Source organism: Otolemur garnettii, unplaced genomic scaffold (assembly GCF_000181295.1).
Source record: "Otolemur garnettii isolate 467f Iridium unplaced genomic scaffold, OtoGar3 scaffold00119, whole genome shotgun sequence".
Taxonomy (NCBI): Eukaryota; Metazoa; Chordata; class Mammalia; order Primates; family Galagidae; genus Otolemur; species Otolemur garnettii.
The window spans coordinates 1,984,962-2,009,981 of record NW_003852514.1 but is presented as its reverse complement, the minus strand read 5'-3'; the positions used below and the strand labels follow the sequence as shown (position 1 = coordinate 2,009,981).

Sequence of the window (25,020 nt, the reverse complement as noted above, 5' to 3'; positions counted from 1 at the left end):
AGCTCTTTAGTTTGATCAGGTCCCAATAGTGTATTTTTGATGTTGCTTCAATTGCCCGGGGTGTCCTCTTCATAAAATGTTCGCCCAGGCTGATTTCTTTATTATCCCCTGTCTTAATAGTTCAGGACAAGTATTGAAAGCTGAGCAGTTTCATTGGAATTTCACCTTGTTTTTATCACAATCCCATCTAGCCTTTCTTGTCTCTGACATTGACAGATGTGAAGGCCTGAGATGTCCCACTTCATGCCCCCTTGACCAACCTGAGTTGGTCTATGTTGTTTACTGCAAGTAGAGATGGTTCCATCCTGTGGAGAGCTTATCATCTCAAAAGCCACCTTTCAGTTGGCTTTCTCCAACACCATGGGGGCAACCATCTAAGACCAGAGAATAGGAGTTGATGGATAAATGTCCCAGCATTCCTATCCTCCAGAGACATTATTCTGAAGTATATTCCACACAATTTTCAGAGTGTCCCCAGCATGACTGAGTCCCAGCTACCCACAAAGGCAGTCTGTTTCTCTGACTCACTTTCCCCAAAACTCCTGCTCATTTTTGTTTCCCCGATTCATCTCTCTAATAAATTACCTATATGCAAGACCCAGAATGGCTTGGCCTTTCTGCAAAAACAAACATAATACCCTTTGCTGTTTCTGAATCATGCTTAAATCTTACCCTAACTTTAAGTAAATAAGTGGTTAATTAAATTAAAAACTTAAGTAATTTACCCTTTAAGTATAACATAGGTAGCTCCTGTATTAATTAAACATTCTTTGATTATTTTATATTATGAGCTAAATTACAGCTTGACTTAGGGTAGGGAAAGAGAGGGATCTGTTACTATCTTCCTCCAGGCCACCTACCAAACCAACTAGTAGCTGAGAAAAAGAAAGAAAGGAAAACGGAAAAATAATGAGGAGAGGAGTATGTGATAGGAATTTAAATTAAATCTCTATAATTCAAATAAAATTTAGGTCTTTGTCTATCCCATCGACTGTCACTCATAATCTTCCAGCGCCAAATTATAAAACCAGCTCATTCTCAAGAATACTTCTGGGAGGGATGAGTTCCTAGACTCAATTTCTTTTTGGATATGCCCAAAGGGGATTATGGCATTTAGACATATAGATCAAAATAACCTGGCAAACTGAAAAACCATTTCTTTTCCCTGGTTAAATCATGTGATCATATGTTTTATTCCTGTAATCCATTTGTAGATCACAGTCATACTCTTCTACCACTTGGAGTAATCTTACGAGGTGGTAAAAAGTACCATCGATAAATCAGTAACACTAGGATGCTGGTAATTTATAGGAAAAATAATGCAGAGAGAAACACCTTGGGAATGGGAAAGATAAAGACTACTTAAGAAAAACTACTAAATGCAATTTTACTTTTTAATTTTATTACAAAATAATAGTTTAAACAATACTATATTCAATTTTTAAATAGTGAAAAATCATATTTTAAACAATAAAATACTCAATTTTTACTTTCATGTAGATAAAGAGACATATTTAGTAAAGGTAACTAGTTATAAAATTATTGACATTTCTCCAAAGGACAGCTTTTACAAATGCATGTTGTTTTAAGATGTTTCATATGGTAATTGTTGAAACAAGAATGTAAGTTTTATTGAACAATACAGTAAACAACCCCCCCAAAATATACAAATTGTTAGTGGATTCTGCTACTTAAGGCAGAAGTCATGAGTGAACTGTATTTCATCAAAGGATTCTCTTTTTTTTTTTTTTTTTTGTTCTTGGGATAGTGCTTGATACTTTACAAACATTCTATCCCCAGCTCAATCTCATCAGGTAACTCTATTTTTTTCTCTTTTTTTTTTTTTTTTTTTTTTGACGTTTTGGCCGGGGCCAGGCTAGAACCCCCACCCATGGTAAATGGGCCCAGTGCCCTACTCCTTGAGCCACAGGTGCCACCCCCCAAAAGGATTCTCTTTTCTATTAAAAAATGAGAGATTTTGTGGCTTACAAATAAGAGACATGGTTCTTATCCCTCTCAGTAAGTTTATACTTTCCCTCCTAAAAAATATCAAAGGAAGAAAAATATACAACTTTCTCAAAGAATCTGTAAGAGGAAAAACTACAACTGAAAACAAGTACATTATATTTATTCTTATAAAAATTTAGCCATTTCTACAGAGTAGTATAATAGTTAGAAGATATTCACTTTGATATTGATATTCATGCAAAGTAAAAGTCATCAAGAACATGAATTAATGACAGGAGGCATCTTCATAAACTATTATTTTGACTTGCATATCCTATGCCACCTTGGGCCCTCAGTGACCTAAGGCTTAGAATTAAATTTTTGGGTAGAAGTTTGGAGAATACTCAAGGAACTAAAAGTACACCTACCATTCAATCCTGCAATTCCTCTACTAGGTATATACCCAGATGATCAAAAATTATTTTACAACAAAGACATTTGCATCAGAATGTTTATTCCAGGCCAATTCATAATTGCCAAGACATGGAAACATCCCAAATGCCCATCAATCCATGAATAGATTAACAGATTGTGGGATATGTACACCATGGAATACTATGCAGCCATAAAAAGATGGAGATTTCACATCTTTTATGTTTATCTGGATGGAGCTGGAACATATTCTTCTTAGTAAAGTATCTCAAGAATGGAAAAAAACATATCCAACGTACTCGATACTACTATGAATCAATATACAATCACCTACACATTAACTTGAATGGTAAAACATAACTATAGGCCAGAAAGTAGAAGGGAAGAGGGGAGAGAGGGGAGGGGTGGGGGAGGAGGGAGGGTATTTGGAGGGACCTCACCTAATGTGCATGATGCAATGGTACATTTCAAAACTATTAAGAAAAGAGTATAATTGTGATGGTTGTCTTACTTAGTTTATTGTAAGCATTTCACATTGCATATCAAATCAGTACACTGAAACCCATAAATGCATCAATGTACACAGTTATGATTTAATAAGAAAACAAATTTAAAAATTGTTGGGTACTTACTACCAAGGTCAGAGCACAGAGGGTTTTTTTTTTATTTTTTGGTTATTTTTGGCATTGTTTTCTCTCTTAAAAATGAGTGTATATTGCAATGCTATTTGTTAGTTATCAATTTATTGATTACTAAGATGTTTTTATTAAAATTTTGAAAACTAGGAATATAAGAATGTGAAAACAAAAATTAATATTTAGCTATATTTCTTCCTTTGATGCTATTCCTTTTTGTTGTTCTTGTTAACATAGTTTATAATTTTCCCTTTTCAAATTAATATGATATAATAAGAATTTACCAAGTAATAACTTCTCAGTAGATTTAATTTTTAGTAAATACATAATATTCCAAAGTAAGTTTCTACTCATTTCTCTAATGCCAGATGATTGTGTGGTTTGCAGTATTTCATTATTGTGATTAACTCTGCAACTGTGTACTTACTATATAGTCTTATCTTGAGTCTTCTAAAGAAATTTACTAGGACATTAAGAATGAATATTTTGAAATAGAATTACTGGGTCACTAAGAATGACATTTTAAGGCTCTATATGCTGTTGTCCAATTGCTTTCTGGCCAGCAGGTAATGAACTTGCATATCATACTACACATTAGGCAACATTAATTATTATTTTTATAAGTATTTAAATGATTGAAAAGAGAAAAACATATTTCAGATATTTTTATTTGCCTCTATTTGGTCAGTAGTAAGCATGTACATTTGTCATACATTAATTTGACATTATAATTTCAACTTTACTAAATTATGTCAAGTTATATTGAGGTAGTTGTAATTTTTTCTGAACTATTTTAATGGTCTGTTTGTAAAATAACTACTATTATCTATAGTTATTGCTGGAAAAATTTCCTCCATTTTATTTCTACAATTTATTTATGGTACTTTAACATTACAGTTGGTCTACTATATAGCAGGAATTCTTACCTTCAATAATTTTTAAAAAGAATTTTTAAGTCTATTCTTGAAGATAACTTCAGAATTTGTCAAATGCTCAAAATAGCCTACTCAACATGATGTTTTGTATTTTGTAAAATAATTACTATAAGAACATTTTACATCTTTATAATATTTAGTCTTCTTAGCCAAGAAAGTTTTATATATATATATATATATATATATTTTTTTTTTTTTTTTTTTTTTTTTTTTTGGTCATGTAAGTCCTATATACGGGATGGCCATAAACATAAAGTACATGTGGCTTGGCGCCTGTGGCTCAAGTAGCTAAGGCGCCAGCCACATATACCTAAGGTGGCGGGTTCGAATCCAGCCCGGACCTGCCAAACAACAATGACGGCTGTAACCAAAAAATAGCCAGGCGTTGTGGCGGGCACCTGTGGTCCCACCTACTTGGGAGGTGGGGGCAGGAGACTCGCTTGAGCCCAGGAGTTGGAGGTTGCTGTAAGCCATAGCACTCTACCCAGGGAGATAGCTTGAGGCTCTGTCTCAAAAAAAAGTTCATGTGTACATTATTTTAAATTGCACATGAGTTTTATGGCCACCACGTATATCTGGTTACTATTATCTTTACAGGTATTTTTGTATTTGATGTTGCTGTTAAAAACATGAATAGAATCTATTCTTCATTATATTTTAGAATATATAGGAAAATACTGTTTTTTGTATTAATTTTTTACTTAGTCACATATTTAACTCCATTAATTGTAAATTCTGAAGTATTATTACTTAAATATTATATACAGTATTTTTAGTACTTCTTTAATCTAACGAATGTAACCATTTGAGTGAATAACCTGTATTTGTTAGTGTCCATTCAGAGACCAACTTTATTCTCTGTCCCATCTTCTACTTTAGATCATAGCAAGTTAAATTATTATAGAATGATTATATTTTTATAATCTCCATATTTTGATGTGTTTAAAAACTAGCCTAGAACCATCACTTTCATTTTCCAAATTCAGTATACAACAAAAGCCACCAAAAAGGGCCCATCCCAGGGCCACAGAGATCCAGACCAGCATTTTTATTTTCCTTTTTGTTTCCATTCATTAAATTGAAGAGAGTACTGAGACTTAAATAAACTCAGACATTCCAATGTCTGGATTTTTCTTTTTTCAGAGTTAGCAAATGAGAAAAGAAAAACAACCCACAATAAAGGAAAAATATCATTAAGACAGGAAAATGTAAATTTATAAATTGAAAGATTAAAAGTTGTGTATATATGATGGGGGTGGAGGGAGAGAGAGAAATAAAATGTTCACTTATTTTCTTTTCCTCGTCAGGATTATCCTAAACATAAAATTTCTGGTTAGAGAAGAAGGGAATAAGCACTCATTTGGTGAGTGCTGTTGGTAAGGCATTGATAATCAGGAAATTCCAATTTGTGCCTCACCAATGAGCTGAGTAATATTTGGAAAAACATGTTAAACTGGAACTAAAGAAGGTGAGCAACTGGCCAAAACTACTGTGGGTTGTCCAGGTGAGGCACTAGGAGCAGCTGGTCACCAGGTCATGTTCTAGGATGCTGGACAGCTGGTGGAAATCAAGGGATGTCAGTTGTCAGCACTGGGAAAGAGGTGGAGTCAGCTCTTAATAGAAACATTGGTTGATGCAAGACCAAAGACCTAAGGAAGGCCTATGCTAGAAAGCCAAACCAAAGAGGAGATAAGAATAGAATCCAAGTGGGGGCAAAGTAGTTGCAGAACAGAATTCAGTCTAAGCAAAAAGCAGGCAGGAAATTGGGCAAGACAAGAGAATGAGTCAGGGAGTCTGAGGAGCACACCAGAGTGTCAGGAGACTGAGTCAAACTCCAGATCCTTCACCTCATTCAAAAATCAAGAGCAAAACAAGGTCAGCCAGAAAAGGCTGGAGAGCTGTACCCACGCCCACCCCAAAGGAAGACATTTAGATTTGGCTTGTGGATTCTCCCACCAGGTTTCAAAGGATCCCTGGCCGATAATACTGTTTAAGTTCTTATACTTAGGAAGGGGTTAAATTCAAGGATATCCAAAGTTCTATCCAGCTCCCCAAGTGTTTAGGACTCTAACATTCTATAAATCTAAAAATATACATTAAGTTCCAATAGAGAATGAGGGTATTAAATGTTTTATCTAGGGAAACAGAGTTTACTGGGTTCCCTCCCACCACCATCATCCGTTCCCTACATGCACATATAAATATCCCATAACCACCACCAAATTCTTTCTACTAAAAGGCAGCAAGGAATGGTTTATAGCCCTCCTGAAAAAAAAAAAAAAAAATGGGGGAGGGGGTGAGATGACATTCCATTCCACCCTGACTCACTTAAAGACATCATTTGATTCTCAGTTACAAAGAATTCCCTTAACAGGGTGGAAAGAGCCCTGGTCAGGAAGAGCTTGTCTGGAGCTGCAGTGGTTCCCTTTGCATTCTATAAGCCAAAAGGATGCTTTCCAGGGCTGTGTTCTTTCTTTCTTTGACCTTCCAGGCTGATTTTATAGTAACAAAACATAGCCACTTAAATCTTTGTCCAAATAACCAACATTCAAAAAATGTACCACATAAAATATAGGCATTTTACAAGGAACCATCTATTAACTGATAATGGCAGAGCTGCCAAGGAATGCATAAGAAAACAAATGTGACCCTCACCAAACGTCAGACCATTTATCCAAATTAGGCTTTCTAGAGTGAATGTCAGATAAACTTACAATGATATGACTCAAAGCATTATAAGGGGTTGGGAGTAGGTTACAATAAACAAAATATGTAGGTTAAGGATATGTATAAATCATATAAAACACAGCCTCCTAAGATGCTAATGGAAGTTAGAAAAAAAGCTGGCAGAAGAGATTTTAAAATGTGATCATATGGGAAAGGAATATTAGACTAACAAAAAATGTTTCAGAGGCAGAAAACAATAAGTTTTTCTATGTATGTTAAAATACACAGAGATGGTTGCCAGGTTTAGGGAGGGGAGGAATTCATCAGAGTTAAGAGAGACTTCCACAGCCTCTCAGTCCTGGGCAAAAGTGTCAGGAAGGGGAACTGAATCTCTGGGAGTCCCTACTTCTTCCCCCTCATTCTGCCCCCCTTAACTCACCGTAGACAGCCAGTGACTTGAAGATTTCTCTACTTTCTCCACATTAAAATCTCATCTGAGGAAAAGATCTGGGAAAATTTATTTACACTGAGGAATCAGAGTTCAGGCTTTAACTCTCTCTGTGCTGCTTAAAACCCAAGAGTAGACAAACTTTTAAGCCAAAAAAAAAAAACCCCAAAATCTATAACTGTAGAACCTCTGAAATCAGCAAACTACAAGAAAGAAAGATTTACATTCCATGGAATGGAGATTCTTTCCAGCCCTTCTAAATTATATCATGTGTGTAGCCACTGATAAAAGTCTTCCCTGTTCTCTAAGAAACCAAGTGCTCAATGAAGACTTCATGCAAATAGGGGGAAAATCCAATGAGAAAGATGATAAACAATGTGCATTTAGTGTTGAATTTTAAAACAATCAAATTTGGAATGGCAGGATGGGGTAAAAAAGATGGAGTAAAGAAAGAAGGCAGAAGGAAGGAGACAAGATTTAGGTGGGGGGAAGGACAAGAGACAAGAGATAGAAAATGAAATGAGACAGTTTTATTTTCCTCTTTTTGTTTTGTAGCATGTGCTATCAGGGATTTTTCTTCTTCCCTTGGGTCAGTTCTTCCATACTTCAATAACTTTGCTCATTGTCGTTTCTTCCATTCACTAAATGAAAGAACACGTATTGATGGCTGGAAATCCAAATAGGCATTAGAAAGAAAAATAATAACAGCACTGTATCTGCCTTAAGTAATTCACTGTCTTATCAAGGAGGAAGAGAAGTATAATAAATGACTGACGAGAGGCGAAGGTGGTAGATGCTTTGATGCAGAACCACAAGAGGGGGTGACTAGAACAGACAAGCGAGGCAGGAAAAGCTACTGAAGCTTGTGCTTATTTTAAATGACAGTGAGATGAAGAAGTTTCATTATTTCAATATTAAGCAATGAACATGTGAGAAGACACTGAGGATTAATAGAACAGGCCACATTACAAGGAGCAGCATGTGGTTTTGTGGCTGGAACAAGGCCAACAAGGTAGGAGATGTAATTATATGTGTTAAGGTAAATGGTTTCAATGTTATCCTTAAAGCTGTTGAGAGTCCCATAAAGACCTACACTGGTAAGGGAAATGTTCAAATTTGCCTGATGCTACCAAGATGTCAGATTTTGTTTAGTTAACATTAGATTTAGGCACCTTGAAGTTATAATTCCTCCCTTAACTGCCAAGAAATGTTTCTGGTCCAACTCTCCAATATTGTACAGAAGTCTATTAAAAATATTAATAATTTGACATCCAATTCTGAAAATGAGCAGATTAGAGGAAAGTCATTAATAAACCCTTGATTTAATTCAATAAATATTTGTTTAGCAGCTCTGTTTAGAAGGTCCCTGAATTATGGCATTTAATTTCACAATGTTTTAACATAGTACACTCTGAAAATAAATAAATATATTAAATTATATGTCAGAAACTTAATTTTAGAAAAAAATAAAATTATTCAAAACCAAAAATAATTATTTTCATAAGGAATTGCCACAGTAATTTATCAAACACTATTAGTTTTATTTATGATGACACAACGTAATCTACCATTCAGGAATGCCTTAGCTAGGACTTTATTGGCATGCATTTGCTTCACACATGTAACACTTTTCAAAAAAGCATTAAAAGTTGTCATCAGTGTTATTCCAAACTACAGATGCTCCTTGACTTACAATGGGATTACATTCTGGTAAAACCTACTGTGAATGGAAAACATCATAAGCTGAAAAGGCATTTAATACACCTAACCAACTGAATATCACAGCCTAGCCTAGCCTACTTTCAACAATGCTCAGACACATCAGTGTGGCCACACATTAGTGGCTCCCTACCACTGCCTCGCATCACAAAAGAGCATCACACTGCATGTGTTGCTAGCTGGGAAAAAGACTAAAATTCTAAATTCAAAGTATGGTTTCTACAGAATACATATCCTTCTTGAACCATCATAAAGTCAAAAAGTTCTAAGTCAAGAAAAAGTGTAAGTTGGGAATGATCTGTATTTTTTTTTCTTGCTAGAAAACCACACTCAGATCAGTATTTCCTTCTTTGAACCAACTTTTTTCCTCCTCTGCCTAATTCTATTTGTCCTTCAAGATCCATCTCAGATGGCATTGTCTCCCGGAAGCCTTCCCCAACCGGCCCAGATTGAAGCAGCAGTCCTTTCCCTGGGCGTGCCCCCTCCCCTGCAAGCTGTGCGTCTGTTTACCCTGGCACTTACCCTACCCCCACCTACATAATCATGCTTTACTTGTTAGTTTACCCAATTAGACCATGAAGACTTCAAGAGCCCAAGCTTCATTGTTCACCTCTGTATCTATAGGACCAAAGAATATAGTCAGTGGCCAGTAAATGTTGGTGAAGAGAGGAAGAGAAACAGAATAAAATGAATTTTATTTCTATTTTCTCCATCATTTCTCTTTCCTTCATTCTCATTTCATGTCCTCCTATTATTTCTCCCTAACCACTAATACATCATCTTAATCTTTCTCTTCTTGGGTTCAATACACATCACAATTTTCAATCTCTCTCTTGAGGTCCTGACTATTGCAAAACTGCTGATCCAGTGTACTAATAGCACAAGTTTCAGAGTTTCTTACTCCTCAGCATTGCAAAACAGCAATTGTTTTATCTGGCCCTGGATTAGTCTCCATTATATCTCGCCTTCTATTTGTTAGCTAGGGATTTTTAACGTGCTTTAGCTTTACCTAATTTTCAATGTGAACAGCTGGATAAACAGACTTTCTGCAACACTCTGGATAAAATGGCAAGCTCCAGGGGAAAGTCTTCTACCTTTAGATTAATAAAAAAGACTTGCTCACAACCATGGTTGGGGAATAGTAACACCTGAGAGCATATGAGGGAAATTGTGTGCATTGGCTGTGGAAAGGAAGCTGATGACCAAAACAGGCAGCTGCCGTTCTGAATGAAGCTGATCGCCCTCAGAGAGTAGCGTCAAACTGTACTTAGTTAGAATAACAGAGAAGTGAGGTAAGTGACTGACACCTCCAGTAAGCACTTTCACAAGAGTCTACAAATTTCATGGGAGAACCACTTGATTCCAAAAATTTTAAATGAATGCTTACCATGGGCAGAGAGAGAAGTACATAAAATTGCTCCTGAAAAAAAACTTTGAAAAGAAGATTTTGAAACACAAGAGGAAATCCATGGGTATATTTAGGAGAGAAGATTTTGTAAAAAATCCATAAATGTTTCTGTTATCACTTTTGGATATCAAATTGGGCATAAGAAGTGAGAGGTTTTCTTTTTTTAAATAAACACAATGAGTCCATCATTCTTAGAGTTTGTTTTTAAAGTTATGTGCCATGCAAAGTCACTCTTACAAATCCTACATTTTTACATATTTTAAAGGTTTTCTAAAATAAAAACAGGCTAAGGAAAGGCCTATAAGAATTAAAGGAAAGTGTTTATGATGTAATATTTGATAACAAACAACCAGTAAAATATGATGTACTCACATGGTAATGTAGTTACTGTAACTAAAAATACACTTTTACTATAGAAATGATTGACAAACCACATTTAAAAAAATTGTAGCATGTATAGCAACATGTTCAAAAAAACACAAAAAGACAATAAATGATTAATAGGCATAGCCTAGAGCTGCGATGCTTTGGGGAAAGTAACTAATTTTTTAAAAAGATTATATGAAAAATATGGAAAACTAACTTCTTAGTCTCATCAAAACAGATGTCTGGTGAAAGGGTTCAAAAGAAATAGCAACAACAAAAGAAACACACCTTTCAGAAAGTCTGCAAAGGTGAAAGTCCATGAGGGCAGGGAATTTTTCTTTTTTTTTTTTAATGCATAGTATTGGTGCCCAGAAAGTTCCTAAGCATCTAGTAGATGTCTGATAAATATTTGTTGAGCAAATAAGTGACAGTGAATGAATGAATGAATGAGAAGCTTATGTAATTTAAACTCAGGCCCTCCTCTCCAGGTGAACAAGGAAGTCCTTCTGACTCCATGGTGCTGGCATACTTTAAATTCTACCTGGTTAATTATTTCCTTCAAGATTTCTCTTTAGATTAGAGAGAAAATAGAACTTGCTGATAATCAAACTCATTTGTTGACAAAAAAAAAAAAATCCTTTATTTCACAAAATTAAGAACCTAGTTTGTCACATGGGCTGTAATGACTTCACAAGAGAATCTGCCTGCCACCTTCCCTATCTTCTTTGAACCCAACCACCTCCACTCTTCCTATTGCTCCTAGCTCCGGGCACACTGTCCTCTGTGCTACTCCTTAAACTCTGCCTAGGATCCTTCCCCCACTTATTTGCTGGCCTCCCTCCAATATCCTCTTATTTCTTGCAGACCTCTGTTCAAATGTTACTTTCTCAGAGAGGTCCTCTCTGGCAAGACTAATGAAACAGCCAGCCTCACACACAACTTTTGGCTCTCCTTTTTTGCCTTCCTGCATTATTTTTCACCAATTTACTGTATCTATTTCATTCAGTTCTCTATCCCCAATGCTTGTAACAGAGCCTACCCCAGTTAAGTGCTCAGTAAATATTTACTGAATGAATAAAACAAGCACACAGTAACATCTCATGTGCCACTAAGAGGAGGAAATAAATTATGAAAAATGTGTGGCCTTTTGAAATCCATTTCTAACTATCCGCTATGTCTTTGGAACTAACCTCCCTAACCTTCAGGATTTTCATCTTTAAAATAGAAAATTAGTAATACTTATCTGGCCTAACCTTGGCATCTATCAAATGCCACTTCCTCTCCTTCCTTTCTCTCTACCCCTTATTGTGGCTGGGAGCTAATGTAACTCTGTCCTTAGAAAACAAAGTGATTCACACATTCTGAAATGGCTACAAAATAAAAGGAACATTCCATGTGCTGACAGAACAGCCCCTGAACAATGCCATTCCCAGCAACTACCAACACTGACTGTGCTTGTGCTGGACAACTGACTATGCTCAGAAGAAACTCTTTCTTGAAGGTGTTGTCATCTGACTGAGAACCCACACAGAGATAGATATTAGAGGGTAGTTTCACAGGAAGGAAGAATAGGCCTTGAAGAATAACTATGTTTCTGAATAATGGTAACCATGAGATTTCAGAAAGGAAACAAAAGAAACCACAGGGGAATACAGCTGACGTAGGAGCTTCCTAATTTCTGATGCATATTAGGAGAAAAGGTGGATAAAAAAAGTGATAACAGAAAAGATGGAAGATTCTGGATGTCAGACTAAAGAGACCAGATTTAATCCTGTAATTTATGGAAAACCACAAAATGTTTTTGAATATTGGGAAAACACTAGTATAATGAGAATGATAAATTTTAAAGCATTTGCAGAGATTTCTAAAAGCCAAGCACTAAATAGTACTAATGAATCCAATGATGCTTTTGATACTGGACAGGTGCCACCCCAGCCAGCTCAGCCGAGTGAGGCTGGAGAACCTGCCACCTCCATCTTGGCAGTGTTGGTGGCAGCGGGGAGAGCTTCCCTCCTCCAATGGAGACTCCAAAGGAACCAGACACCAGGGGGGAAGACACTGGCGATTCCTCCAGTGCATCCCTGATTGGTCTATTTTCAAAACCTGCTCCTGATTGGTCTGTTTTCAGGACCCAAAAGCTCATTGGACAACTGCCCATATATAAGCCCCTGAGCAGAGAGCCCAAGCGTAGACTGCCGCAGACCTGAGAGAGAAAGAGAGAGCGAGTGCAGAAGAGCAAGAGCTGTAACAGGTATATTCTGCTCTGCAAGGAGGTTTGGCTCTTTGTAAGAGCTGTAACACTTGTATCCTACTCTGCAAGGAAGTTTGGTTCCTTGTGAGAGCTGTAACACTTCTATTACTGCTGATCCTGCTCTGCAAGGAAGTTTGGTTCCTTGTGAGAGCTGTAACACTCATATTATAAAACCTATCTTACTGCTGATCCTGCTCTGCAAGGAAGCTTGGTTCTTTGTGAGAGCTGTAACACTTGAATTGTTAAATAAAACCTATCCTGTAAATAAATTACAAGGTTATAAGTGAGAATCAATCAATATTCTAATCTTTCCTGGTGGTCACTGTTTAAACTACCACAGAGGAGAGGATACTTAAGCTGCAGGAGACCCAATGAACTGCAAACCGTAGGAAAACACCCCAAAATTTTAATACACTAGCAGAAGAGAGCACAAACCCAGCCTCCAAGCAACCAATCAACAGCTCTGTCTGCAGTCTGTGTTAACTGCAGGACCTATGATGATGTGACCTTCTTCTCAAATTTTCCTTTCTTAAAACTACCTTCCCAGTGTCCTCATTGTGGTTTGATATCTTATTTCTTGTTAAGTCTGAATAAAAATATGTCAACCTGATGGATTCCAAAGTGCAAAAATTCCCACTTTTGTATATATAAGAGCAGCAAAAAGGTGACAAGTTATTTAATTCTCCCTTAACAAGGGAAAATAGATATTAATCTGTTGCAGATGCTGCCAAAAGTCTTTCCACATTTGAATCCGATAACAGAATTTAGCAAGGAATAAACACTTTAGGACACAGGAAACCAATGACTTAACTTTGTGGTTCTTGAAGCTGTGAAAGCAATGGCAACTAAGTAACAAGATGACACTTCAACTGCCTACGTTTTGTATTTTTCTTGGGATCCATTCTTCTCACAGCATGGACATGATTTATTTAGACTATCAAAGAGCTTTTGATAAAATTCTCACAAGTGGCTATTATTGAAACTTGGTAACCATGGTGTGAAAGGAAAAAGTCTTATCAATGAATTAAATGAATTAAAAATGCTTGAGATGCAAAGAGGCAAAAAGCAGAAATAAATAGCCAATTCTCATGTGGAGAAAGGTTAATCATTGAGGGCTCTGGGGCTTAGCAGTGGAATCAGTTATATTTAACTGATGACACAGAAAGGGGCACCCAATTCTCATTCCCCCATTCTGTGTCTCTGTGCCACACACAGAGCCCCTATTGATGTGAAAAGCATTTGGCACATGGAAAAGATACAGTGTAGAGAAGAAGTGTTTAAACTCCAGAAAAGAGCAAATAGGTAAATGAGCACTGATTCCGTCATGTAGAGATCCCTAAATATAAGGGAACAGAAATAAAAATGACATCAGCAGAGTTTTATTTTTTAAGAACTTCGATATATACTACATAGAAACAGAGGAGCCTTTTCAAAAGACTAGATATGGCATTTGAACAAAAGTATCAAAATTACTGGCATGATGAGAGTAAATTTTAAATATTGGACAACAGCTCATGTGGACATTTGGATTCAAAAAACTATAACTCCTATTTCTACAGATTGAGAAGCAAAAGTGACAGGGAAAGGTAAGTTTCACTACATTCTGTGAGACAGGCACGAACACTGGTAGAGATGGTACAAAAGCACAACCAGACATGAACAAAATAATTTGGAAATCAAATAATTAACATTATTTTATGCCTTATAACTCAACATGGCATTTTCAAAAATAGTGACCCAGAAATATCATTATGATTCATAAGAGGAAACCTAACAAATTCAGGACTTCACCTCTCTTTGCCTTAGTTTCCTCATTTATAAGATGGATATAACTGAACTCACTGCATGGAATGATTACAAGGGTTAAATGAAATAATGTATGTAGAGCATTTAACACATTGAAAGTACAAAATAATGTTTAATTATCATTGTTGTTATTACCCAAACAGTTCGAAACCACATAAATAACTTAATTCAACAACTTGTATCATTGTTATGACTCAGTACTTAGTAAATTATATAAAATAATTTCAAATGCTTTTGAACAAATATAACATAGCTTCAAAATATCTTTCCACTAACAAATGTTGCAAAGTGAAATAAAAATACAAATTGATCCCAGTAAGCCAAGAAAAAACCCACGAAGCACCAGACAAATGCTTACTACATTTTAATTTTTAATTGTATACTAGATGCTTACCGTGCAGAGAGTATTTTAATAAGCTCTTTTCTATTTTGTACCCGAAGGTGGTTAGTTTTGTATCTGGAGTCATCAATCAACTCAGGCAAATTCAGGATCTAAAAGATAAAAATAATTTAAAAGTGTAATTCACAAGTTTTACCTGACCTATGGGTGCTAGTGTCCAGGTCCCAACACTCCCTTCCCAAAAACATTTCTTGCTGGTCTTTATATATTTCCATAAAGAGATAATGAAAGGGGGGGGCACCTGTGGCTCAGTGGGTAGGGTGCCAGCCCCATAAACCGAGGATAGCAGGTTGAACCTGGCCCCAGCCAAAAACTGAAACAAAAAAATAGCCAGGCATTGTGGTGGGCATCTGTAGTCCCAGCTACTCAGGAGGGACTAGGGGTCTCTTGCTGAGGCAAGAGAATCACTTAAGCCCAGGAGTTGGAGGTTGTTATGAGCTGTGATACCATGGCACTCTACCAAGGGTGATAAAGTTACACTCTGTCTCTTAAAAAAAAAAAAAGAGAGAGAGAGAGAGAGCGATAATGAAGAGAATGACAGATGGACCATACTGGTGAATGGGTTTGTCTTTTATAAGAGGTTTTATCTACATTTAAGTATATATGTCTACATATGGGAGCAAAGAAGAAGTGTTCCCAGACCTCCATAATAAGTTTTGCATATATGAGACATAGATAAAGAGTTATCAGATCTCCAAAGACAAAGATTTAGAGGAAATAGAGAGAGAGAGAGATACAAAATCAGGTAAAACTGACCTAATCCTGAGAACCTTTATTATTGAGTATGTGTCTGCACTTATATAAAGTCCACAGTCAACATATATATCTTTTAGGTACATTTACTCATGTTCTACATGTAAAGAGAATAATATTATCTGTTCCAATAGTCTTACCCAGGATATTATACAAGTTGCTAAGATACAGGGAAACCATATACATTTACCCAAATGCTCACCATTAAAAAATGTCAAATTAAAAGATCTTCTGTCTATAGAAGTGACACTATTTCTTTTTATCAATATGTCTTTCTGAAAAGATACCAACTAGAAATGCTTTTGTGTACTTCCTTTTTTTATACTCCTCAATAAAGGCAAAAATCCATCTTACAAGTCCCTTTGGACATCTTTCAATTTTAATAAGACCATAATGAAAGTACCAAGTGGATTTGGAATGGAAAAGAAGTTTCACAAAGAATGTGTGGAGGCAGTGTTTGGCAGTTGTGTTGGAAAGTCAGACAGAGCATTTATGGGCTGGGGGCAAGCCATGTGGCCTACAGAAAGCTTCACTGACTTTTTTTTTAATTTATTTTCTTTCAATATAAACATTTAGTGGTTTAAGTTGTTTCCCACAGTTAAATAAAATCAACCCATTAATCATCTTACAAAGAAAAGGGAAGAAGTTTCCCCAAAATAAAGAGACCATCTCAATGGTATAATTTCTCTTTTATATTTTCCACTTATTCATTTCCTTTAGGAATAATAAAGACAGCACTACTTTCTACAGATTTTAAAAAGCAACACCACTTACAATGCCCTTTCTAGAAACCTTCCTGTCACCACACCTGATCCCAGAATTTGCCTCAAGAATTGTCTAGCAGTCAGAAGTCCTCCATCCCTAAGTGTGAATAATTCAATTCCAGAAAAAGCAAGTGTCTTCATTAAGCCACAGATTAAATTTATAGATCGGCCCTCACCCAGAAAATGTCATCAGCTACATTAAAAAATAATAAAAAATAAAAAAATACAGAGTGACTGCAAGGGCATATGGGATGACTATGTGATCTATATATTTGACTTATTGCCCATGTGCTATTATCTTTTCTCTTTCAAAGCTGGTGTCAAATGGTCAAAGTAATTATCCTTCTATCTTCAGCTATGCCAACTAACATTCAAAATATTTTAAAGAGGCAGCCTTAAAAGCTGTGATCACAACTATTCTTTAGGTCTTTAGTCCCCAACCCCCAGGCCGCAGACTAGTACTGGTCCATGGCCTGTCAAGAACCAGGCCACACAGCAAGGTGGGTGAGTGGTGAGCAAGCAAGTGAAGCTTCATCGGTATGGACAGCCAATCCCATCACTGGCATCAACACTTGGGCTCTGCCTCCTATTGTCAGGGGAGGCATTCGACTCTCACAGGAACAAGAACCCTACTTTAAACTGCAATCTAGGCTGTGCATAATGAGATTATGATTCTCCTTATGAAGATAAAATGTTCCTCCCCACCATCCATGGAAAATTGTCTTCCAAGGACGGTTCCTCCAAAAGGTTGGGGACTGCTGCCAAGTGCTTGAAAAAACAGAGTGCTGCCTGGTATAAAAAGAAATAATGTACACGAAAATATTTCCCATTTTAAGTATTAAATATATTTGAATTATTCCAACTTTGTCGTTGCATCCCAAAAGAAATAATAAAGCATATGCTTGTTCAAAAGACAAGTGAGAGAGGTCTCCATGAAAATTGAAGAGATATGATCACAGAAACTGCAACATTCCTATGATCCAATGGCTGTCTGAGAACAAAAACCAAAATCCTTAGGATACTTGAAAGCCTCTGCACAATATGGCCCTGGTTCCTCTCTGACATCACCTCCTACCATATTCTCCCTATTTGCTTGTTGATCAATAAGGGACATAGACATCTATCACACTTTGGCCTTGGCACTTTTGTACCAGCTAGTCCCTTGCTTAGAACCTCTTCTACCAGACATCTAGTTAGCTAACTCTTCCATTCCTTCATCATGTCTGCTCACATGTCAACTTCTTAAAGAAACTACCCTGATTCCCCTAACCCTACTATAGCCTACCCCATCTAGACACACTTAACCCCTACCCCCTACTCTCCTGATTCCCCATTCCCTTGCCCTTTTCTTTTCCCATAACATTTACCATCTAACCTATATATTATGTTAATTATTTATTGCATGTCTGTCCTGCTAGAATGTAAGCTCCCCAAGGTCAGATTTTTAAATGTTCTTTGTTCATTGTTATATTCCAAGTACTGATAACACATTTGTCAACCAACTGGCTGACCTACAGATAAATATGAACACTTTGAGATAAATGATCTCCCAGACATTATTCTGTGCATTAGTCTAAAAATCACACTTTTAATGTAGATGTTTCATACAAGCTATGGCCTTTAAAAGAGTTGATTACTAGGAGGGAATTGTGCAGGTTGGTTGTCTTTGCCTATAGGTCAACGTTCATTCACACTGTCCTCACTTTATGTGCATTATTGACACAACACATGTTACATTTCATTACCATTTAAAATGTCATCTAACATAATATAGTACATCATATAATAATTTTGTATTATTCAGGAAGTCACAGAACATCCCTTGTGAAATGTGAAGTTCCCCAACTTCTCAACAAATTCAGATCATTCAATCTTCCCTTAGCTGGTACAGATGCTAAATAAGTCCCAGTATAAAAATTTGTTAGTAACAAGTTTTCCATGATGATAAAAATTGGTTCACCGTTAATATAGCCCAATTCCATCTTTCTTTTGATTAGTATTTGCATCTTTTGTTTCTCATTTATACACTTTTCCATCCTCTTACTTTAACTTAATAATAGCATATTTGAAATGAATTTCTTTAATACAGCATAGAGTTGGGCTTATGCTTTTTTCCCCTATCATTTCGGACATCCTCTGTCTTAATTCATGTGTTTAAACCATTCATACTTAACGTCATTACAGATATTTTTGGATTATTTAGATATATCACTTTTTTCTGCTTGTTTCCCTGTTTTCCCTTTCCTGAACTCCTTTTGAGTTCACAGAGAATCGTAATATGTACATACTTAACTTTTGGCAATGTAGCTAGAATCAATATTTTACCACTTTGAGTAGAATATCAAAAATGTACTACAATACAGGTCCCTTTATTCTCCTCTTTTATGTTATTATTTTTCTATATATTACATTTACTTATATATACAAGGGTCTGACAGTTAAGTTCACGAACTTATGCTTGTCAACACGGAACGAACAACTCAATAGGTTTTATAACCTTGGTATGCCAGTGTCTCACAGCTGTGTTCCCATCACCATGTAGGAGTATCTTGCTGAGTGGCATTCATTATTATTGTTGCGTGTTTTTGTCTGCCCTCATGAGAATGTCAGAGCTTGAATTACAGTGATGATTAAACATTAAATTTCTTGTTAAACTTGCTAAGAGTGTAAGTGAAATCAGGAACATGTGAGTTTAAGTATATGGGGATAATGCCATGATGGAAATGGCAGTGTACAAATGGATTAAATGTTTTTCTGAGGGGAAAGAAAGCATCACTGATGAAGAGAAGTCAGTGCTGCTAGTAATGAGCAGAATTGATGAAAACATTGCAAAATTACATCCAGTTGTGCATCAAAATCATTGGCTGGTGTAAAAGCACAGCAGACCAAGTAAACATTCGATAGAGAAACAGGAAAATATAACTGAAAATGAGCTGAACTTTGGGATGACTCATGGCTCTTGCATCATGACAGTGCAGCAGCTCACACAGCACTGTCTGTGAGGGAGTTTTTAGCCAGTAAATGAATAACTACATTGGAACACCCTCCCTACTCACCTGATCTGGCCACTAATACATTTTTTCTTTACTGGAAGACAAAGGAAATAAAAGGAAGACATTTTGAGTATGTGCAAGACATCAAGAGTAATATGATGACACTCTGATGGCCATTCCAGAGAGAGAGTTACAAAATTGCTTTGAAGGGTGGACTAGCTTCCCAAGGGGAGTGCTTAGGAGGTAACCATAGTGATATTCAGCAAGAGGTATGTAGCACATTTTCTAAGATGAGTTTACAAACTTCATTGTCAAGCTTCATATGCTGAAAATCCCATGTTTGCTTTCACCTATCAAACATACTTCAAAGCATTCACCAGAAAAAGACTAGTGTATTGCATTTCCAAGATATTTACTACATCTGTTGCTTCTCATTCATTCCTGATGTTTCCAGAAAAGGAACAGAATGTTCCATTCACTTCTTTTGGGATTACAATGTCACAAATACTGAACTTCTGTTATTGTCCCACAGACTCTTGAAGATCTGCTCTTTCTTTCTTTGAATGGGAAGAGGGTATCTTTTTTCTTGTACTTTGTTCAGATTGAATAATTTCTATTTATCGATCTTCAAGTTCCTTGACATTTCTATTGTAAGCTGATCCACTGAGGTCTTATATTTTTCCTTGGATATTATATTTTCAGTTTTAAAATTTTCATTTGGTTCTTCATGGCTTCTATTTCTTTGAGGAATATTTCTATTTTCCCATTCATTTCATTAGTGTCTGTGATGCTTCGTACAGCATTTTAATAATAGTTGCTTTAAAGTCTTTGTTAGTTAATTCCAACATCTGTGGCATCTTTTTTTATTTTTTAAAATTTTTTTATAATTAATTATTTTTTATCAAACCATAACTTTGTACATTGATGCATTTATGGGGTTCAGGGTGCTGCTTCAATATACAATGTGAAATGTTTACAATGAACCAAGTAACACATCCATCACAATTATACTCATTTCTTAATAGTTTTGAAATGTACCATTGCATCATGCACATTAGGTGAGGAACCCCAGATACCCTCCCTTCTTCCATATCCCCTCTGCCTACCCCTCTCTCTCCTTTTCCCTTCTACTTTATGGAATATAGTTATGTTTTGCCATTCGTATGATTGTGTAGGTGGGACACAATATACTGTATATTGATTTCATAGTAGTATCGAGTACATTGGATACTTTTTTTTCCATTCTTGGGATACTTTACTAAGAAGAATATGTTACAGATCCATCCAAGTAAACATAATAGATGTGAAGTCTCCTTGACTGCTTTTTGTCATTGAAGTTCTGGTTCTTCAGATGCTGAATAATTTTGGATTGCATTCTAGACATTTTGAATAGTATATCATGAGCCACTGGGTCTTGTTTAAAACCCACACAGAATTATGAGTAATAATTTTGTTAGTATTATTTTTAGCAGACAATTGACCTGGTTAGGTCCAGGCTGCAAGTTCCAATTCACTTTTGTGTGCTTTGATTCTAATGTGGTTTTCAAAGCTTTTGCAGTGCTATCTGGATATGCCCTGATTATGTCCCACAATCACCTATTTGTGAATTCTGTTCTCAGCATCTTGGTATGCTAATTAGAACCAGATCAGAGGTGCAGCTCAGAGGTGAGCCCAGGAGTTCATAAATAACTTCAAGGTTCTGTGAAGCTCTTCTCATCTGTAGTCTACTTGCACTTTCTAGTTCTGTGGGGCTCCACCTTTAATTACCCCACTCGCAGCATACTTCCAGGGCAGAGGCCAATGGGAGTGGGAGTTGGGGGGGGGGTTAGGGTGGGGAGGACAAAGAAAAAAAATTAACAGGAATTTACTCCTTTCTTTGGGTTCACAGCTTACTAATGAAGACAAAAGTGCTTTTCCTCAGAGTTTGGCCCATGTTGGTCTACTGTTGCCCCTACAGGGCCTGGGGCATAAGAAGGAGGAAAGAAGGAAAGAACAGGCTTCTGTACTATTTCTGGCATCAGCGTTCACTTTGCCACGTTTCTTGCACCAGGAACAAAGACCATCTCCTGGAGCTCAGCCTGTTGCCTGCTCCTCACTTCTAGGTTTCAGGTTCCACTGTACTCAGGTAAAGGAACAACTGGGGACAAAACTGATAAATTTACTGCCAGTTTACAAATAATTCAAAATCTGGTGTTCTTCCTCAATGTTCTTAGGATTTACTTTTCAAAGTCCTCAAAGATTAATAGATGCTTCATTAATTCTGTCCAGGTTCTGTGCTCCCTGGAAGAGATGGGGGGAATGTACTTACTCTATCATCTCCAGAACGAAAATCTCCACACCTAATTTTTATAGACGCTATTATTAAGTTCATAATATGAGCCAGAACTATGCTTTTACTTCTATAACTCTTAACAACCCCCCACGAGTTAGATTTAGCATAGTTATGTATTATAATCTTCATTTTATACATAAGGAAACAGATGCCTAAAAAGATAAAGTACTTTACCAGAGGTTACCTGACTAATGATAGAATTCATAGTAGTAGGCCTTAAGAATTACTCTATAATACCCTTAGACCACCTGCTCCAAAATCAACTACACAGTGCTTGTTAAAATTTCCTGTGCCCCACCCCAGATATACTAAATCAAAATCCTTGGGAATGGGGCTAAAGGACATTTCTATGCATACTAAACTTGAGAACCAATACATACTGCCTCCAATAAAAGAAGCCTTCAGTCTACATGACTTTATAAAGAATGTCAATATTCAGGACTTTGAATAGGAATCCCCATTAGTGTTAGCATCAGATAGCTTAAAATAGCTTACATATGTTCACTTTCCCTACACTTCTGTATCATGTTAAAAATTAGAATAAGATTTGTTACAGGCCAAGCTTCACTTTATAACAGGAATATTTTCTGGACCCTAAGCCTTGAACCTACTGTTCTTGCTTCCATTCCAACTCTTGACAATGGGATCTTCCTAATAGGGCCTTCTCCAAGAAGTATTAGTCAACTAGAATATAAAATTCTATTTTGGAGATAGACTAGGCATGAGCAAATCCCAATCATTCACAGAACATCATGCACGTTTTTCCCCCTGAGGGAGAGTTACTGCATCTTCCTAAAAAAACCTACTCAGAAAAAGAACAATTTTGATGGGCTGACTGTCAAAAACTGAAGACCTCAGTAGGAGTATGTTCTCCAAATAATATATGAGCATAAAGCAGCAGTTCTCAACCTATGGGTTGCAACCCCTTTTTAACAATGAAAATACATCGCAGCATTAGGAAGGTTGAGAACTACTGGTGTAAACAATTGGGTAACGTTGTTTGCATTCATTAGGTAAACTCCAAGTTCTAGTTGAGCCCTTCACCCAGGAGATGTGCCATATACCCCTACATTGTACTCTTTAGTTGAGAACTTACTAAACCCTTTCCCTCCTCTCCTGTGGCCTCTCCCTCCTACTACAACCCTCCACTTGAATTCAATTGTACTTCTTGTGTGGACATGTAGTTGAGTAGGTGAAAATTATCTCTCACCTAACGGGTACAATGTAGGGACATATGGCACACCACCTGGGTTAAAGGCTCAAGTACAACTTGGACTTTATCGAGCAAACACAAACAATGTAACCTAATTGTTTCTACCCATATATTAATCTGAAAAAAAAAAAACTGAACACCTTACCTTCTATAAGACCAGTTGGAATGATGACCCCATTAATAAATAAATAAATCTGAAGAAATATTTAGAAGAAATTCACTCACTATATATAACTAGGAGGGGAGGAGAACCTTGCATCACAATAGGAAAACCTTAGGTGATAAGGTTTTTAGGGCAAGTTTAAATATAAGGATATAATTATGAAAATCTGAAAAGGTCAATTAGATTGCAGCATTCTGATGCCTATTAAATGATGTACTCAATGCTAAAATCCTACACACATAAAACTTTTCATCTGAGAATCTCAAAGAATTTTATAGACATAGCCTTAATGGCTCATAATAGGAATTATCATTCCTAGTCCACATGTGGGAAAATCAAGGTCAAGCATGCCATTCTCTGAGGCCCTCTGATACATTCCTTTTTTTAAAAAATGTGTAATAACACACTATAACAATAAATCATATCTAGTACTAAGCTTATGGCAAATACTCTGCTTTGAAATAAAAATCTCTTTCAAAAAATGTTCTTATGGATATTTATGAGGAAGTTCAAAAGTTTCAAATTGATCAGCAGTAATGAATCAAAAATAAAAAGAATTCAGTACAGTTATTTTCAACAGTGAAGATTATGTCAACCAGTAATTTTCTCCCCCCACTCAACATTCTGGAGAGAGAAAACTCCAAAACATATGGCCCAGGAAGAAAATCTGTACTCGTTTATAGCAATGAACTGGCTTTTACATCTCTTCAGATAGAGTACGCAAATGACTTCACAGGCAACAGCTTCCGTATGGTTCATATTTTTAACATTGACCGTTCATAATAAAGATTCTTTGATCCAAGATCAAATGTTTGAATCAATTTTCTCCACACTTACTCAGAGTCACCATTATAAAAGTTCCCCTCCTTCCCACCTCAGATGTTCCAACCCTTCCTGCAGTCAGAACTATCTCCATTTGTCACCTTCTCCATGGTACTTCCCATCCTTTTTGCTGTGGTTTTTGGCTCTGCTGGTTAATCTCTCAAACAAAAGAGGCAAAGTAATAAATAATTTGTACATAATAAGTTAACTACAACATATAAGATTCCTCTAAGGAATTCACAGGCATCATTCATAAAACTAAAAACTCATAGTAGCATCATTAGTACAAAAATGAATTGCTCTCAATCATGAAAAAGAAATTCCTCAATAGGTAATACCTTGGCAAAAAATAAAAAAAAAAAAAAACAAATATATTTTTAAAAACTAGATTCTATTTCTGAAATTAGAACTGGAAAAAGTTAACAGATATCTAAGGCCTTGAATTTAAAAAAAAAAAAAAGACCAAAAGTCTAGATAAATAGTAAAACCACCAAATTTAAAAAAAAAGGATTTAGGCAATCCTAAAAATTTAGAATATTCCTAACAAAAATAAATGTTTTAAATTATTCCAAAGCCTTTTTTAAGGCCTTATTAAGGAGCAACACTTTAATATGAACTTAATTCTTAAAGCTTAAAACACAAATATTGTGGAAAGGTACTCACTAAGCAAAAGCTAAGTTCTTCTGCATGGCCAAGAACACAGTAAGTAAAGCAAGCAGACAGCGGGAGAAGATATTTGCAGGTTATATCTCCAACAAAGTTTTAATAACCAGAATGCACAGAGAACTCAAATGTATTAACAAGAAAAGAACAAGTGATCCCATTCCAGGGTGGGCAAAGGACTTGAACAGAAACTTCTCTGAAGAAGACAGGCACATGGCTTACAGACACAGAAAGAAATGTTCATCATCCTTAATCATCAGAGAAATGCACATCAAAACTACTTTGAGATATCAACTAACTCCA

The 25,020-nt window shown here is 36.2% G+C and overlaps 1 protein-coding gene across 2 annotated transcripts in view; it reads right to left on the bottom strand.

The window, feature by feature from the left end:
* Positions 1-25,020, bottom strand: part of SUGCT (succinyl-CoA:glutarate-CoA transferase) — a 771,296-nt gene that overhangs the window by 381,113 nt on the left and 365,163 nt on the right. For both annotated transcript variants that reach the window (XM_023517742.1, XM_023517743.1), the window contains exon 11: positions 15,009-15,106. In XM_023517742.1, coding sequence (XP_023373510.1) covers positions 15,009-15,106 — 98 coding nt within the window. The remainder of the gene's footprint in view (positions 1-15,008; positions 15,107-25,020) is intronic.